Source organism: Symphalangus syndactylus, chromosome 1, assembly GCF_028878055.3.
Source record: "Symphalangus syndactylus isolate Jambi chromosome 1, NHGRI_mSymSyn1-v2.1_pri, whole genome shotgun sequence".
Lineage (NCBI taxonomy): Eukaryota > Metazoa > Chordata > Mammalia > Primates > Hylobatidae > Symphalangus > Symphalangus syndactylus.
The window spans coordinates 142698793-142718078 of record NC_072423.2 but is presented as its reverse complement, the minus strand read 5'-3'; the positions used below and the strand labels follow the sequence as shown (position 1 = coordinate 142718078).

At 41.7% G+C, this 19286-nt stretch overlaps 1 protein-coding gene across 15 annotated transcripts in view; it reads right to left on the bottom strand.

Annotated features, from left to right (window-relative positions):
• PSD3 (pleckstrin and Sec7 domain containing 3) overlaps nucleotides 1-19286 on the bottom strand; it is a 555378-nt gene that overhangs the window by 132394 nt on the left and 403698 nt on the right. Inside the window, exon 1 of one of the 15 annotated variants that reach the window (XM_055286662.2) lies at nucleotides 18627-19010. The exons of the other annotated variants lie outside the window; for them this stretch is intronic. Coding sequence (XP_055142637.1) covers nucleotides 18627-18785 — 159 coding nt within the window. The 5' untranslated portion in view covers nucleotides 18786-19010. Of the gene's footprint in view, nucleotides 1-18626; nucleotides 19011-19286 lie in introns of those variants that run through there. 15 annotated transcript variants of the gene reach the window in all.

The following is a 19286-nucleotide window of genomic DNA, read 5'->3' as shown; positions in this document are numbered from 1 at the left end:
AAGGCTGTAACTGCCAGAGATAGTGATTCCTCTGATGGATATGGGCAAAGTAAACTGAAAACCTTCTAGAAAGGATTCACCATTTTGGTGTCTTCAAGAACGTCTGTGATTCATGGGAGGTCAAAATATCAACATTAACAGGAGTTTGGAAGAAGTTGATTCCAACCCTCGTGGAATGACTTTGGGGGGTTTGAGACTTCAGCAGAGGAAGTCACTGCAGATGTGGTGGAAACAGTAACACAGCTAGATTAGAAGTGGAGCCTAAAGATTTGACTGCATTGCTGCAATCTCATGGTAAAACTCGAACAGACGAGGATTCGTATGGATGAGCAAATAAAGTAGTTTCTTGAGATGGAAACTACCCCTGGTGAAGATGCTATGAACACTGTTAAAATGACAAAACAGGATTTAGAATATTAAATAAACATAGTTCATAAAGCAGTAGCAGGGTTTGAGAGGACTGACTGCATTTTTGAATGAAGTTCTACTGTGGGTAAAATGCTAACAAACGGCATCAAATGCTACACAGAAATCTTTCATGGAAGAGTCTACAGCTGGGTGTGGGTGGTGTGCATGCCAATGGTCTCAGCTATTTGAGAGGCTAAGGTGAGAAGACTGAGCCTGGGAGATCAAGGCTGCAGTGAGCTGTGATCGTGCCACTGCACTTCAGCCTGGGTGAGAGAGTGAGACCCAGTCTTAAAAAACAAACAAACTAATGATGCAGCAAGCTTAATTATTGTCTTTTCAGAAATTGCCACAGTCATATCAACCTTCAGCAGCCACTACCCTGATTAGTCAGCAGCCATCAACATCAAGGTGAGACCCTCCATAAGCAAAACGATGACAACTTGCTGAACGCTCCAATGACACACATAATAAACTACAGTATAGTGTAAACAAACCTTTTTTTTTGAGACAGAGTCTTGTGTGTCACCCAGGCTGGAGTGCAGTGGCACGATCTCCACTTACTGCAACCTCCGCCTCCTGGGTTCAAGTGATTCTCCTGCCTTAGCCTCCTGAGTAGCTGCAATTATAGGTGCACCCCACTGTGTCCTGTTTATTTTTGTATTTTTAGTAGAGACAGGGTTTTGCCATATTGGCCGGGCTGGTCTTGAACTCCTGACTTCAGGTGATCTGCCCGCCTTGGCATCCCAAAGTGCTGGGATTAAGGGTGTGAGCCACCACACCCAGCCATGTAAACATAACTTTTAAATGCACAGGGACACCAAAAAATTCCTGTGGCTTGCTTTATTGCGATATTTGTTTTATTGCTGTGGTCTAGAACTGAACTTGTAATATCTCCAAGTTCTGCCTGTTTAAAGAATTTTTCCCCTAGTTACAACTGTAAACATCCAGTGAACTGGTTAGAACATTAAGTCCAAATGCTGGTTCATCATCAAAAAACAAAGAGTTACAACTCAAATATCTGGTAACAGATAAGTCAGGGAGGCCAGGGAGAGGGTCGGGGGGTTTGGAGAAAGCTCCATGTATAAGGAAAGCTAGCACTCAGCTGTAGCCTGATTTCAAACAAGTGGGAATGTAGCTTCACTATTGCTTTTTTTTTTTTTTTTTTTTTTTGGGAAGTAGCTAGAAGCACCCATTATTCAAGGTTGGCAAATTTTCAAGTGTGGCAACAGAGAGAGCAATGTGAACCACTGTGGGTCAGGAAAGCACATCCACTGTCAAAGAGGACACCAATTTTGAAACAGATTGGAATGCTATTGTGTCCAGAATTGGTGGGTTCTCGGTGTCACTGACTTCAACAATGAAGCTGCGGACCCTCACGGTCAGCGTTACAGTTCTTAAAGGAGGCGTGTCTGGAGTCTGTTCATTCCCCCTGGTGGGTTCGTGGTCTCACTGGATGTGTTGGGAGTTTCTTCCTTCTGGTGGGTTCATGGTCTCCGTGGCTTCAGTAGAGAAGGTGCACACCTTCCCGGTGAGTGTTACTGCTCATAAAGGCAGTGTGGACCCAAAGAACAAGCAGCAGCAAGATTTATTGCAAAGACCCAAAGAACAAAGCTGCCACAGTGCGGAAGGGGACCAGAGCCGGTTACCACTGCTGGCTCGGGCAGCCTGCTTTTATTCTCTTATCTGGCCCCACCCACATCCTGCTGATTGGTCCATTTTATAGACAGCCGATTGTTCTGTTTTACAGAGAACTGATTGGTCCATTTTGACAGGGTGCTGACTGGTGCATTTACAATCCCTGAGCTAGACACAAAATTTCTCCACGTCCCCAATAGATTAGCTAGATACGGAGTGCTGATTGGTGTATTTACAAGCCCTGAGCTAGACACAAAGTGCTGATTGGTGCATTTACAAACCTTGAGCTAGACACAGGGTGCTGATTGGTGCATTTACAAATCTTGAGCTAGATACAGAGTGCCGACTGGTGTATTCCCAATCCCTTAACTAGACATGAAGATTCTCCAAGTCCCCACCAGATTAGCTAGATACAGAGTGCCCATTGGTGCATCCACAAACCCTGAGCTAGACACAGGGTGCTGATTGGCATGTTTACAACCCCTTAGCTAGACATAAAGACTCTCCAAGTCCCCAACTAGATTCAGGAGCCCAGCTGGCTTCACCCAGTGGATCCTGCACCTGGGCCACAGGCAGAGCTGCCTGCCATTCCGGCCGTGTGCCCACACTCCTCAGCCCTTGGGTGGTTGATGGGACCGGGCGCTGCAGAGCAGGGGGCGGCGCTCGTCAGGGAGGCTCAGGCAGAGCAGGAGCCCATGGCGGGGTGGGGGAGCTCAGGCATGGTGGGCTGCAGAGCCTCCGAGCCCTGCCCCGCAGGGAGGCAGCTGAGGCCCGGCAAGAATTCGAGTGCAGCGCCGGCAGGCCGGCACTGCTGGGGGACCCAGTGCACCCTCCACGGCTGCTGGCCCAGTTACTAAGCCCCTCACTGCCCGAGGCCAGCGGCACCGTCCGGCTGCTCCGAGTGAGGGACCCGCCAAACCCACACCCACCAGGAATTCGCGCTGGCCCGCAAGCACCACGCGCAGCCCCGGTTACCACCCAGGCCTCTCCCTCCACACCTCTCAGCAAGCTGAGGGAGCCGGCTCCGGCCTCCACCAGCCCAAAAAGGGGCTTCCACAGTGCAGCGGTGGGCTGAAGAGCTCCTCAAGCATGGCCAGAGTGGGCAGCGAGGCCGAGAAGGTGCTGAGAGCGAGCGAGGGCTGCCAGCACGCTGTCACCTCTCACTATGATTAGAAATTGTAGGGAGGAAACAGTAAGAATCACTGAACAAACATAGCAAAATTTCCAATTTTTGATTTATAGACAAACTTCTGAATATTTGATGTTTCGCCTGGTATTTCTGATGCTGTGATGATGTTCTGGCCATTTCAAATAGCTGATCTTCCTCTGATAATAACTATCAGTGAGGCCCCACTGTGTGATACTGCTAAGAGGCTGACTTTCACTTGATCTCACTGAACTCTCACAGCAACCATATATGAGAGAGGTATTGTTATTCCTGCTCTAGAAATGCCACAGCTGATGCTTATAAAGGTTAAGTAGCCTGCCAAGGTCATACAGCAGAGCTGGGGATCTTAGGTCTTTCCTAAGCCATAGTCTCTGCTTTTAACTGCCCTAATCACAACACAATATTGTCACCATATAAGTACATTATTATGTGTACTGTTCACATACATACCTGTGTACATATATACATATTTTAAAATCAGTATTATGTGTATTGTTCACATACACACCTGTGTACATATATACAGATTTTAAATTAATATAGACAATCAGTAATAAATTTTGCAGCTCTGATAAATGTCTTGCCTAGAAATCAGAGTTAATAAAGTTCAAAGCAAACAATGCTATCCATAGTATTACATTTCTTAGCTTTTCGTTTTATCAGCTTAGGACTTGTTATTAGTTTATTTAAAAAATAATGTTCTCACAGGGAAAGATATCCAACATCCTAAGTTCACAGCTAAGAAAACTTATGATCACAGTGCATATGAATTGATGGTTTATAGTTCAAATTCTCCTTTAACACATCACTGACTATAACTTGTCTGCTCCATCTACCTACATGGTATACCTTGCTTAATGCATCCTCATTGTATTAGTCTATTGTACAATGACCACAACAAATATTTTATTATAACACATGCTGATATATCAAGGGAAATTATTTTTTGTAACTACTAGACACTAATTAGAATGTACTTTTTCTGATGCAGTAGTCTCCCGATCCTTGGGGGAATAAGTTCCAAGGCTCCCAGTGGAACATGAAACCACGAATGGGACCAAACCCTATATATTTTATGTTTTTTTCCTAGACTTACATGCTTATAAGGTTGAATTTGTAAATTAGGGACAGAAAGAAATGAACAATAACTAATAATAAAATAGAACAATGATAACATATGCCAGCTTCACTACTCTTGCACTTTGCAGCTTTTATTAAGTAAAATAAGGGTGACTTGAAGGCAAGCACTGCGATACTGTGACAGCCAATCTGATAACCAAGTTAGCTAGTAAGTAACTGGGGGCAGGGAGCGTCCACAGTGGGGAGGCACTGGACAAAGGAAGGATTCGCGTCCACGTGGGATGGCACAGGATGTGAGATTTCATCACACTATGCAGGATGGCATGAAATTTAAAACTTATAAAATGTTTGTCTCTAAAATTTTCCTTTTAATGTTTTTGGATGATGTTTGACAGCAGTTAAGTGAAACCATGAGTAACTGAAACTGCAGATAAGGGGCGAATACTGTAATGGTATAGCATATAGTATAAGTATTAATACAGTAAAGTGTTTTAAAACAACTACAAGACTAATTCATGTTTGTAACACTTATAATAGTAAAAATAAATCCCTTAAAACCATTCATTTATTCATTCATATATTCAGTTGAACAGTTATTTATTTAGGCATCATGAATCCAGTGGTGCACAACAGACACAGAACTTAGATTTGAGTGGGGTGGAAGCATGTCATAAATAAGAAAAATAACAGATGACAATAATTCTGTCACTTTCTGGTAGGCTGCCAGATAATTATTATAAGGTGATTCAAATAAGGTCACTGGAAAGAGTAGCCATAGCCTGGATGGTCAGAGAAGGCCTCGTGGCAAGGAAACGCAAGACGTGAGTGACCGGCAGCAGCCACGCACAGGTGTGGGGAGTGAGGTAAGCAGCTCCTGGGCACCACTGAGCGGGGTGGGTTTGAGAAACACAGCGAGGCTGGTGCGGCTGGAGCACGTGGGCCCAGCTGTGGTGTGAGACAAGGGCAAATGGGGAAGCAGGTCCCGAAGGGCTTTTCAACCAGAAAAGTTAGGGGTTTATTCTCTGCTGGCCAGGTGACCACTAGAGAATTTTAAGCAGCAGGGTGACCTGCTGTAATTCATGTTTTTAAAGGGTGGCCCCGCTTCTGTGTGGAGAAAGGATTATAAGAGAAAAAGGGAAATAGCAGCGAGACAGGTGGAATCTGGGTGAGAGGTGAGGTAACTTGACTGGGATGATGGCAGGCAGTGGCGGATTAGGGATGGATCAGGCTGTTTTTCTAAATTACAGGAGAAAGGTGGACCATTTTCACATGCCTCAAGCACAAATAAAAAATTGGGTACAATGAACACTTTCAACAGTAGCACCAGAAATGTATCATTATAATATTTAAAGCCATTTAAGCTAAGAAGAAGGTAAATACATTAAGAGATAAAGGAAAGAAGTAAGGTGCAAAACGTTGTTATCGTATGTTTCCATTTTGTGGGGTAAAAATGTGTGCGAGTACCTGGGCACGAATAGAACATTTCTGAGGGGATACACACAATCCCACCGACAATGACTGACTCCGGACACAGCAACTCAGGGAGCAGGGTGGGGGATTTTCAATGTATAATCTTCTGCACAATTTGAATGTTGACCACACAGTGTACACATTGCTTCTTCGATGAAAAATAGAGATGACACTAGATTTTATGCTCCTTGCAGATGAGATCAAGTCTTCTACCTCCCTTTAGTCTCTATAATGCTTCATAAGTTGTCTTGACCACAGCAAGTGTTTCATTTGCTGAGAAGGCAAGGGCTTCAGTGAGGATGATGCTGTATAACACAATTATGATGGGAGGCAGCAAAGGCAGGAGAAAAGAACAATGAACTAGAAAGCCGCAGACCTGGATTCACACCTGCTTCTACGTCCTAGGAAGTAAGCAGGATGACTCCATTTCACTGATCTAGGAGCTGGAGGTTAGATGGATTGTTGCTTGGTGTAGGTTGAAAGTTACCAGATCAAATGCAAGATGCTCAGTTAAATTTGAACTTCAGATAAATAGTAACATTTTTAGTATAAGCATGCCCTCCAATTTTACATGAGACACACTAAAAATTGTCTAAAATTAAAATTTACCTGGGTGTTCTGTATTTTTGTAAAATCTGGCAACCCTATGCCGGCCACAGCTCTCTTTCCAAGACTTAATGTAGTTACGATCTGAGAGAATCACTCAGATCCCAAAGTGCTGGGATTACAGGCGTAAGCCACTGCGCCGGGCCTGATTTTGTTTTTAACTTTTATACCCTGATCCTCTGGAACTGTGATTTATCAATTTATCGAAAACTTATCTAGTTTAGACAGCTAACTTATCTAGTTTAGACAGCTAAACCTTATCAATGGAAAACATAACCATAACCAGTATTTTCAATGAAGATTCTGGAATGTACTTGATGAAATTTGTTATGTCCCTCTGGTTGGTAAGCCTTAATTGTTGGAAAGCAGCAGGCACGTACCATAATAAAAAATGCAATTTGAGAACATAGGAAAACATAAATTTAAAGTGACCTTGTAAATATATGCAACATTTTTTAAACACCCAAGAAAAACGGTCAATTTTATTTAATAACTATGGACATGATGAAGTTAATGTGCACAGTTTATTAAAAAAAAAAATTTGCTGGGTAACAAGCGGAACCCTTTTAAATAAATGGCCTGCAAAAAAAAAAAAACAATCCCTGGGGGACTTTGACATTTAGAGAGAATGCCAGGCCTGGCATTTGTTCCCTGTCATTTCCATGCATTAGGCAAAGCAATGAAGACAAACCAAATGGAAACGGGTTTTATTCAAAACAATCAATAGGAACAAATTAAATAATCTCACCCAGGGATAGCAGGCTTCAAATTTCATAAACGGGAAAATTTGCAAAAGAAATTTTAGGGAGCTAAACAGAATTGCCAGTTTTTCGTTTAGCTAAGTGAGAAAATAAATTTTTTAAAGAAACAAAGCACGAACTATTATCAGTATTGTTGCATTAAAATAAGTTACATGGACAATCTCAGAAGAGACAACTGTTTCTTAAGAAAGGACCAGTCTTTCACTGATATTTTGCTATAGACTGAAACTGTGACAGCAACTAGCAGCGGAACATGGTCTAGTATGATAACTGCTAGAGTATAAAGTCTTGGAAGAGATGAAACCTTTTGCTTTTCTTAAAAAGTAGTCTCTATTACCTGGCATTTGTTAAACACAAAGTTAATTAAGATAAACAAAAGCCATTCTAGTCACTGGAAATTATTCCAGTCTCATATGTACCTATATATGCTGTCTATATTCCTTCTGATTCATTTAAAAAAATTTCTCAAGGCAATATATGTATAGCATTTATATAATCAAAAATTATTAAAAGGTATGTAATACAAATAATCTTTTAACTTCATCTCTGATTCTTGCTGCTCAAGAGTCACCTCTTTGAATCTCTTTTTGGTTTTTCTATTTTCAGTATCATCTATTGACTTTCAATTGCAGAATTCTGGAAAGAGAACATTTATTTAGTTCTCTTAACACACACACCCATCCACACACACACACCCCCACACACACCCACACCCACACACACCCTGCCCTTCTCTTTCTTTCCACTTCCATATTAAAATCATATCACAATCACAATTTGGAGTTTCATGAATTTTCAGTCCTCATATTATTATGACTATATAGACATTATTCATGGGGCAGAACACTAGGCTACGTTTCCATTTTTTGTAAGATTTTTGATTTCCCTGGAGTTAATCATCATCTTATTTTATTGTTGTTTACTCAGTTTTCTATGAATCTATCTCTATGTCAACTTCACACCCTCCAGCAGGCATTCCATCAGTGCCATGGTTGGAAGCACGTCTCTTGGCATCGTCTCCGCCCCTACTCCTCTAATCTGGCTGGTTTCTATCTCCGGCACAGCTGTTGTCCCAGGGTTTCCCTTTGCTGTGGTCCTGGGGATTCCTTCTCCCCCTCTGCTCTACTGGACACCACGTCTTCTCTTTCACTTCTTCAAGCAACTGAGAAAAAGTACATGAGAAAGTAGAGAGGGAAGAGACGCGCCGCTGTGAAACGTTTATACCTTTCACTGAATCCTGCTATTTTCAATGTGGGGATCACCCTGTGGGCCTCAACGGAGCCTAATTTCCTAAGTCCAAAACCTCTGGGTTAAACTTATCAGAGAGAAAGAACAGAAAATGGTAGGGTGGGCAGGGGGACATGCTAGCTCATACCTGTAATCCCAACAATTTGGGAGGCCAAGGCAGGAGGATTGCTTGAGCCCATAAGTTCAAGACCAACCTGGGAAACAAAGCAAGACCCTATCTCTAGAAAAAAATTAAAAAATTAGCCGGGCATGGTGGTGTGTGCCTGTAGCTCCTGCTGCTCTGGAAGCCGAGTACTCGGGAGGATCGCTTGAACCCAGGAAGCTGAGGGTGCAGTGAGCTGTGATCGTGCCACTGCAGTCCAGACTGGATGAAAGAGTGAAACTTGTCTTAAAAAAGAAAAGAAAATGGTGGGAGGAAGGGTATGCGGCTATCAAAGCAGGGGAGGGCATTCAGAAGGTCGACTTACTAATTTTGGAGGCTTTAAAGGGCTGTCCTCATTCGACTCACTGCCCTCAGAGGTAGCCAGTGGCCCCCAATTACCGGGCCTTTCCTGCGTTCTGTGGGGACAAATTGTTCTATTTTTTTCTTTGGCACGTGGGGTCCAGTTTTTTTCTGTGGAACTTAGTTAACACGTCTATCTGGTTTCCGTCTTTCAAAGTTTGCTGATGTTTTAAAAAATCCTCTCTCATTTTTTGGGTCCTTGAAGGTCTATGAGTCCTACTGTCATTTTAGTGGAGTTTAGGTGGGTGTGAAGATAAAAGTACATTGTTACCTTAAACTCTAAGAGTTAAGTTTTTTGCTATATCTAAATACCACTTAATCATAGTCTACGAGATCACAGCAGGGGGTTGATGAGGCACAGAAAATCTCCTCAAAACACTGTCCAACCATAGTAAGAGTATTCCAAATGGCCTTTCTATTTTACCTGTTTTTAAGAAGATGTATTAAGAAAGAGAAGTGTGGCCACATGTGGTGTCTCATGTCTGTGATCCCAGCACTTTGGGAGGCTGAGGTGAGAGAAGCACCTGAGGTCGGGTGTTCAAGACCAGACTGCGCAACATTGTAAGTCCTCTGTCTCTACAAAAAATTAAAATATTAGCCTGGAGAGATGACATCTGCCTGTAGTCCTAGTTACTCAGGAAGCAGAGGCATGAGGATTATATGAGGCCAGGATTTCAGGGCTACAATGAGCTATGTTCTCACTACTGCATTCCAGCTTGGGTGACAAAGTGAGACCTTGTCTCCAATTTAAAAAAAGAGCAACAATAAAGAAAAGTGTCATAAATCTATATAAATCTGCTGGTCCTTTATCTGTCCCTCGGAGTGACAGTCAAGAGCTGCTTCTCTCAAAGTACTTCCCTGTATCTGTACGTCTAGTTAGGTAGGACCTCAACCCTTTAGATTTACTTATGCTGGGAGAGCTTAGAAGAAAACTGTAATGAAAAAGCTCAACAAGGATTCATTCCCTTGTCATGAGCTGCTGGGGCACCAGGATCTAGAGAAGGTCTTAATGCTTCCTGTAAACACCTTGGCCTGCCCCAGTGGATTTCTGAGTAGGAGAGCTGACGCTGACGCCACTAAACTGCAGCTGAGTGCAAGAAGGAGATTAGACTGTTTGAGATAGCTACGTAACCTTATTTATTTACTGGAATCAAACACACACTTGGCTCACCAGATTTGAATGTGGCAATAATGAGTACACTAGTGTTTCCAGTACCTTGGGGGGCATTTCATGTTGTAAAACTTAACTGTAGGCTACAAACAACGGCATGTCATAAGGGGAGTCAGGCTAGGGCTAGAGCCTCAGTCAGCCCGTTCGGAAAACTTTTGACATAAAGCCTTTCAAAGAATCTACCTAGAAAAACAAATTCCACTGATACCAGGCTATCTACATGCCCAAACAGGTACACTAAATGTACCATCAGAACATGGTACGGTGGATTTTAAAAAAAGAAATAAAATCTGCTTCAATGATAGTTAAGGCAAAGCTTAAAAATCTTAACTAAAATTAATATTAGAAGAGTCACTTCCATCATAAATTAATAACATAAATTAACAAGCAGGAAGCCATCTTGCTCAGCTACTCCTAGTCTCTGCTTCACTATGGATGAGTAAATAAAAAATATTTTCCAAAAATCTCCTATTAGACTATAAGCTGAATGCAATCCCTAAGCTCTAAGCCAGGCATGATCTAACAACAGGTTGCAGAATAGCTTGTCACCATACATATTCCCACACAGAAGCTCCTTATGGTTAACTACAGGTTATCATGACGCTACGAAACCCCCTGATCTTCGCCAGTGACTATCTTTAAAATGTAAGTATACATATTTTTTCTCTTTCAACTCCTATCATTATTGCATAGATTTTTCTTTTTCCTTTCCCTGGATTCTGAAAAGGATATTACACTAAGCTTGCCGGGAATGACAGCATGGACCAACATTTTCTCTACAATGTTCAAATACATGGAAGTTCTCAAACACCTGTTTTAGTACACCTTCCCCAGAAGAATGTGTTCAAATACAGTCTACTCATAAATGGAGGGGAGCAAGAATGCAGTACGGCATTGGGAGTTAGAGATGACACAGAACAGGAATGGGACGCAGCTTCTTCATATATTTTTTTCTTCTTCTCTTCACAAAACCTACACCTCTATCTCACTGATGCTATATCCGCTAACCCTGAGGATTTAGTCACACAAAGAAAATAGCCATTCTCTCTGCTCTCATAATGTTTAAACATGTCTTTCACTTAGAGAAGTCTAGAAACTGGCCTTAGGAGATTTAACAAGAAACCAAGATTGTGGAGTGTCCTATCCTGAGTAGGAAATGCTGAACAGTGTGCTGGCCAGACCAACAAGGAGCCCATCACCGGAGATAACTATTACAACCAGATATGCTGACCCGCATACCCTACCCCTCTTTTGTGCTTTGCCTAATAAAAAAATCCCTACCAGCTTCCCCTCGCCACTCCCTGCAGAGCCAGTCAGAGGACCCTGTACCTCACCTCCACTGTCTCCCTTGTGCTTGAGCACAAGCCCTGATTCAAAAGCCTCGTCTGGGAAATGTGCTTGGCTCCATGTTAATTTCCATTACATGGGAAGCCAAAACAGCCTGTGGTCTGTAATAGACACATCCAAACCAAACACATCACCTACACTTTACTCAAGTGAAAATGGGTAAATAGTGATGGTGAAGATCTGCTTTTAATTATATTCAAGGGTCAAGAAATATCATTTTATCAGGAGCACAGTTTGCCCAACATTTACTCCTAAATAATCATTTCAGCAATCTTAAAAAAGACATTTATTTATATGAAAGTACCAGCAGGATTTGAGAAATTCACAGATACAGAGGAACTGGAGGAAGGAGAGAAATTAAGAAGTGGAGGGCAGGGGGTAGCTCTAACAAACCAACCCAATGACAAAAACCATTGTCACTTTGCTAGCTTTCCTAACAAAAATAAAACCAAGTCAGCGCAGTGGCTCACGCCTTAAATGCCAGCACTTATGGAGGTCAAGGAGTTCAGATCACATGAGGCCAGGAATTAAACACCAGCCTGGCCAACATGGCAAAAAACCATCTCTATTAAAAATAATAATAAAAAAAAATAGCTGGGTGTGGTGGTGCATGAGAATTGCCTGAACCCAGGAGGCAGAGGTTACAGTGAGCCCAGGTCAGGCCACTGCACTGTGGCCTAGAATACAGAGCAATATTGTGTAAGGAGTGAAAGTTTCTATTTTGGGGCAAATCTGACTCAAGTCATCAACTTAAGGGGAATAAATAGTTATCGATAACAAAAATGAGACGGATAATGATAATCTGTAGAACTACGTCCCTGAAGAAGTCAGGTCTCTTTTTAAGATCTCCTTTGGCTAAGGATCACATTAAAACATTAGAACATGTTGGCTGGGCATGGTGGCTTATGCCTGTAATCTCAGCACTTTGGGAGGCCGAGGCGGGCAGATCACGAGGTCAGGAGATCGAAACCATACTGGCTAACACAGTGAAACTCCATCTCTACTAAAAATACAAAAAATTAGCCGGGCATGGTGGCAGGCACCTGTAGTCCCAGCTACTAGGGAGGCTGAGGCAGGAGAGTGGCGTGAACCCGGGAGGCGGAGCTTGCAGTGAGCAGAGATCAGGCCACTGCACTCCAGCCTGGGAAGCAGGGCGAGAATCTGTCAAAAAAAAAAAAAAAAAAAAGAAAACAACAACAAAGTAAACAAAAAAAACCACAAAACATTAGAACATGTTAGTCTGGAAGAATAATACCTAGAGGAAAAGTATAACTTAACATAGGAGAGCCAATAAAAGAAAAATAGACTTCTGAAGATAAAATTGTTTTTATTTTTGCACTACCAGATTTATTTTGTTCAAGACACCACCTCCCTAATTCCTTCAAATGCCAGGATTAGAACTAGTGCAGGAGGATGTCAATATTTTGACCTAATAGTTTAAGTTGTTTAAAAAATATTCTCCTTGGGAGCTCATTAGACTGAGGTACCGCTGGCATTTTAAATTTTTACATGAACAAACCAAAGGCCAATGTAAACAGTAAACGGAAACTAGAAAATATACCAATCAGAAACCATCAACTTCTTTTAAAAAATTTATTTTTCTTTCTCTCTGCATATCATTCTTTCCACCAACTAACTTCCAGCCAATCAAAACTGTTCTCTTTGCCTTGCTTCTGCAAATACTAAATAAAAGTTTTCCCAGCTGGGCGCGGTGGCTCATGCCTATAATCCCAACACTTTGGGAGGCCTAAGCAGGCGGATCACCTGAGGTTGGGAGTTCAAGACCAGCCTGACCAACATGGAGAAACTCCGTCACTATTAAAAATACAAAATTAGCCGGGCGTGGTGCCGCATGCCTGTAATCCCAGCTACTTGGAAGGCTGAGGGAGGAGAATCACTTGAATCTCGGAGGCAGAGGTTGTGGTGAGCCGAGATTGTGCCACTGCACTCCAGCCTAGGCAACAAGAGCAAAACTCTGTCTCAAAAAAAAAAAAAAAAAAAAAAGTTTGCCTTCTTGCACCTCTCATCAGAGTGCCAGCCCCTTGTGGTCTGGTACAACCCTAGTTTACACATCCCTGAATGCTCAAACTCTTGAAAATGTATATATGCTTAAGTTTTTCTTTTATTTTTATTTTTTATTTTATTTTATTTTTTTGAGACGGAGTGTCGCTCTGTCGCCCAGGCTGGAGTGCAGTGGCGCAATCTCGGCTCACTGCAAGCTCCGCCTCCCGGGTTCACGCCATTCTGCTGTCTCAGCCTCTCCGAGTAGCTGGGACTACAGGCGCCCGCCACCACGCCCGGCTAATTTTTTGTATTTTCAGTAGAGACGGGGTTTCATCATGGTCTCGATCTCCTGACCTCGTGATCCGCCCGCCTCGGCCTCCCAAAGTGCTGGGATTACAAGCGTGAGCCACCGCGCCCGGCCAAATTTTTCTTTTAATAAAGTCTATTCAACTAAAGGATGAATTTATGAGGTTAAAAATGTACTCCTTCAACTTAGGAATAACAAAAATACATAGAGACATTTGCAGGAAAATTTTCATATTATGATTAAGAATTTTCTCCATTTTAAAATAGGCAGATATCAATGTCCTGTTTGACCAGAATCTCCTTCCCAGGCTCTAGCCTTAGTCCAAAGAACAAAAGTGGTCTAGGAAGAAATGACAACAATCTGCAAACCTACCACCAAAACTTCAGGTCGCAAAGGGCCATTGTAATGATTTCTTCAGGTTTCTTTGTGTATAGCTTTAACTCACAGAGGGAGCAATGATTAGCATTTATCTAACAATGTGAAGGAAACAGCAAGTGACGCCTAAGGAGAATGGGGAGAATAGAGTTGACGGTGCCTTTCAACATTATTGCAACACGTTTTTAAAAAGCAATGGATTAGGCACTTAGCAGAGCAGAGGTTTGGAGAAAAGGACTTCCATTTTCCTTTAACACGTTTATGATTAACATCTCCTAGTACAGGAAGAGGTTTATTCAGAATACATATGAAACTACCTTTGTTAAGTCTAGCTCAGTCTTTAAGGTTCCTTCTACAGAGGAAATAACCCCACCAACCTCGGCAAGATTTCTAAAATTAACATTGTTCAGAACAAAGATATCATTTTATCAAACCCCTGCATTTTAGGGATGAGTCTTGGGGAGGTTAAGTAACTTGTCTAGGTGAACATTGCTACTTAGAAAGCAAAACCAGGGTAGCCCGCCAGGATGCAGCATCCTGACTGAGAAACCGACAGGCCAGCGTTTCACTATGCACCAACCAAAGTACCAGTACTTTACTGGAAGTTCCTGAAATTTCGCTGTCACAGAAATTGATTTCTTTGCTATATTACTGAATAAAAGCTTTAAAAGGTTCACTTCAATCAACATTATTAACTAGAGAATTCTTGATCTAATCTCTACATCATGCTTATTCCTCAAAAAATGCCTCAAGGATTCAGCCACGCATGTTATATTAATCCACTCATGTGAGTTTCACCTACAACAACATAAAGAAACAAAAACAGGTTGCGATTCCCCCTCATTTGAACGGTATCATGTAGTTTGGCAAGAGATGGGGAAGAAAAGAATGTTTATCAACATGAACTTTTACAGATTTATGTTTTAAACCGTAAGTTAAAAATTAATATGAAAATAATACATATTTGACAAATATTTAGACGCAGAGGAGGACTGTGGAAATGTCTGGGAGAAGTGAGGCTTAAATCAACGTTTTCTAATACTGCACATCCCAAATTCTGGAGTACAGTTGGCTCTCCATATCCACGGGTTTTGAAACCCCACGGGTACCCGAATACCCAGGGCTGATTGCATTCTACTTTTAGGAAACTGTGTCTAAATTAGAAATCAGTTAGAATCTAATTGATTCTAAAATGTTACTTCTGTCAAAGGCAGAGCAACCAGCTGGATGTGACAGCAGGAAGGTCTGCACTGCCCCCTCATGGCCAGAAGCCTTGCTGGTAACTCTTCCAATACCAGACACCCAACGAACAGCTGAGCTCAGTCAGACTTGATTAATTTTAATAATGAATGCCAGTCTCCACAAAACACATACATATTCTCCCAAAACATATTCATATTTGCATCCTGCCCATATTATGTGCTTCAGAGTTTGATGCAAACATTATTATCGAGAAAAAGACAAAGCCACACACTCTCTAGAAGAAACTGTAAGATTTAAACACAGAATAAAGAAAAAAAGTCAACACGAAGAAGGAGGTTTTAAAGAAAACAACATCTATAAGCTGAATTTTAGTAGATTAAATAATATTCTTCAGATGAGGTCAATATGAACCATAAAGTATTGGAAAATTCCATTTTCTTAATTTAAAATAATTAGATCAAGAAAAGTGTTTAAGATATTTCACTAAAATCAAAGGCGAAACTTCTAATCCTTTCCACAGTCCTTTAACACTTTTTTTTCAAATGAATATGAATAAATCAGAGAACAAGTGAGGACTACAGATAATTAATATTTGAATAAACCATTATGTATTTAATGGCCAAGAAAACAAGGTGGAAACATCAAAGATGAAAGTTTCAAAGAATACAAAACATGTAATTCCAACTCTGACAAGGAGAAGCAATTATTACACCTATTCTAGAAAGAGCCAGAGTTCTAGAAAGATAACATTAAATCCCAGGAGCGAACCATGAGTTAACGGTATCTTATTTTTACAGGTTGGGAAGATGACGTGAGGGGGTGGAGAGAGGTGGCAAAGGGGAACTTCTAACCATCAGATTAAACATCCTGCATTTTGGATGAAAAAGTCAGGTAATCAAAAATGCTGTTTACATGATTAGCAAGAAGAAATACCAGCCGGCTGCAGTAGCTCGTGCCTATCATCCCAGTACTTTGGTGGAAGGATTGCTTGAGCCCAGGAGTTGGAGATCAACCTGGGCAACACAGTGAGACATTCTCTCTGTTTTTTTTTTTAAAAAAAGAAGAAGAAACACTGATTTAAGGGCTAAAAAATACTACTAGATATAAGTAAGATCAATGAAAATTCTGATTAAAATTGGAGTAAAATGTGTAACTGTGGATAAAAATGGGAGAAGTGATGCTTAAATCAACATTTTACACATCTATTATAGTATAATTAAGTTCAGTAATTTAGGGTACAAGCCTATTGTATTATTCAGTTTATTTCATTTAGGGAATATAAATGGCTAGTCAATGATTAGGGTCACTCTGATAGAATATTCTATTCTACTGATTTTCTTTTAGCTCTGGTGTTCAATTTTAAGCAACTAGATAATCCTAAAAATATCTCTTGTGAGATTATTGGGAGCTTGGCTATATCCTGGAACACATATTCTGGAACTTAGGGACCACATATGACTCAAAAAAATACTAATGATCTTTTAAAAACTGACCATAATCTTTAAGGTATCATGTGATGGCCTACTGACTACAATTCTACCAGTGGCCTTTTATACTGTTAACTCCTGCAGTGTTTGCAATATTAAAAAAAAAAAGTGCTTGGCCTTCTCTTGCACAGATACATATTAAGTAAGAGTACCTGTACTGTGTGACAAACACAGAGGATAGTAGAGAATCTTTTCATTTGGTATCTATGCTGGATTCCAACACTACACTACACAACCATAATTCTGCGTGAACTCACTAATATTACAACGCCTAAATTATCATGAGGATAGGTAGTAGGACTACAACAGAGTTAAGGATGATGAGCTGTTAGTTTCCCATAGCCTCTGACTGCATACCATGGGTATACTCCACATTAAAACATCCAAAACAAAATCCAGAGATGTCTCTTGGTGCTCTCATAGAAGCCAATTTTATAGCCATGTTGAGAATCACACACATGCTCACATACATTTATTTAAGAATATGATAAACCATTCTGGTCTACTTCAGCAGGAGACCACAGTCATCACACCACAGGTGGTCTCATAACAGTTTCAGTAGAAGCCAACACATCCCTATACAGGTCACATTAAAGGACTGTGAAGACACGTTTCTCTCTAAAGTTAAAGCTTTTTAAAAAACAGTGAGGAGTAAAAAGCCACATTTGAAGACTTACTGGAGCCAGACAATTTGCTAATGATGGAGGGGGTCTGACTCCATATGTCATAATGTAAGGGGGTGAATAGGAAGCCAACATATTTCTTAAAGTCACACTAAGGTATTTTGCCACCTGTCCCCTGCCATATTTTGAGGGGAACCTGTTAATGCCAAAGTCTTTCAACAATGTTATGTCACACAGGGATGGGGAGGTAGCAGAGGAGGAGGGCAGTGGGGAATAGTGGGAGGGTGAAGAAAGCCTGATGTCACTCTCAGTGGGTCTGGATATAACCCCCAGAAGGCTGAAATGACACTGAGATCCACCTCCTGACGCTCTCTCTGCACATTATCAGGCCCATGAATCTCCGTTAGAATCATCTCCAGCTCCAGCCCTGGAGTTCTGTGATCCTATGATTCTATTATTCCATTTTTAAACCTGTGGAGTGGGAGTGTTTCTGAGTACCCTGCTCACACAGATGGTGGTGGGAAGAATCTCAAGAATATGTTGCATGTAGTAAATGCCCACTTCACTACGTAATCACTCCCTTCACATTTCACACGAACAAAGATTAGATTATCTTCAAGACAGCTGCAAAAACACGAGTGGTTTCATGGCAGCATAGCATCAGCACATACATGTGTAAGGAACATGAAAGAAGAAATTTCTCTTCATTACATATGCCTGGGGCTAACAACTCTAAACCTGACATGAATGTAGTATAATAGGACCAGGTCCTACTTCTACATCAGCTCCACAGACTGGGGGTGTTGCGGGGAGACCAGGGGAGGAAAGGGAAAAGGAACTAACTGAAAGATAAAATCATACACAATATCTCTATATTCCTGATGTTCTAAAAATACTCTGCACTGAAAAATCATTTGTCAAGGCAACCTTTCTGAGACCAAAAACAAGATCGACGTGCCAAACAACCGTTTCCCACAGGCATGTCATTTTGAGCACGGCTTTCGCCCATCTCTTCTACAAACTGGCTCTTTACAAAACTGACCCACGCCACAGCATCTTTGTATCTGGAGTTCAGGTCCCATTCCTCTCACCTGATCGCACCTGATTCTCTTAGAGCCATTTTATACTCCTCGTTACTTTCTATCACTGCACATTAGACACTGCCAAAGACTATCCAATTTGTTGCCCTGCCACACAGCTGTCAATAAGGTTGAATGTAGTATTTCTTTACCTTGTTCTCCTTAGCAGAAAACTCTGAGGAGTTGGAAATTTTCATGGACTTTGACCTGTGAGACTGCCGCCGGATAGAATCCTCCCGGGAGTATTTCACGGAACCTGAGGTCCTCACCCGTACCTTGCTGGCACTCTGGACACTATTCACGCCAATCATTTTCGAAGGTCAACTAAGGAAGGGGTTTGGAGAAATAAAAAGGCACTTTCCAACCGTTCCAAGGCTCTCACGTTGGAGGAACTCTGCGGGGTTGTGCCTGAGCAGCTCCTGAGCGCCGTGATCCGCGTTAGCTTAAGAAGCACCAGGCTGCCTCCCCCAGCATCTTCAACTACCCTGTTTGCAGCGAGCCTGATTGTTCCAGGCACAGCTCACGTCACTGGCTGCAAAGAGGAAAAAAATGCAATCCACCCCTGCTACTCGTCTCTCTTTTCCACACACACACACACACACACACACACACACACACACACACACCCCATCATACTCACACACTGGAACAAATGGCAATTGTCCAGGCAAGCAATTCATTAACATTCCAAAAAGCAACACTATTTCTCTTGTGATATTTGTGCAGTAAGCTCATTAATGTCAACAACAAAATAGAGATACCATAAATAAAAGTCTCAAGTAATCTCCAAGGCACCATGTGGGGTGGGAACG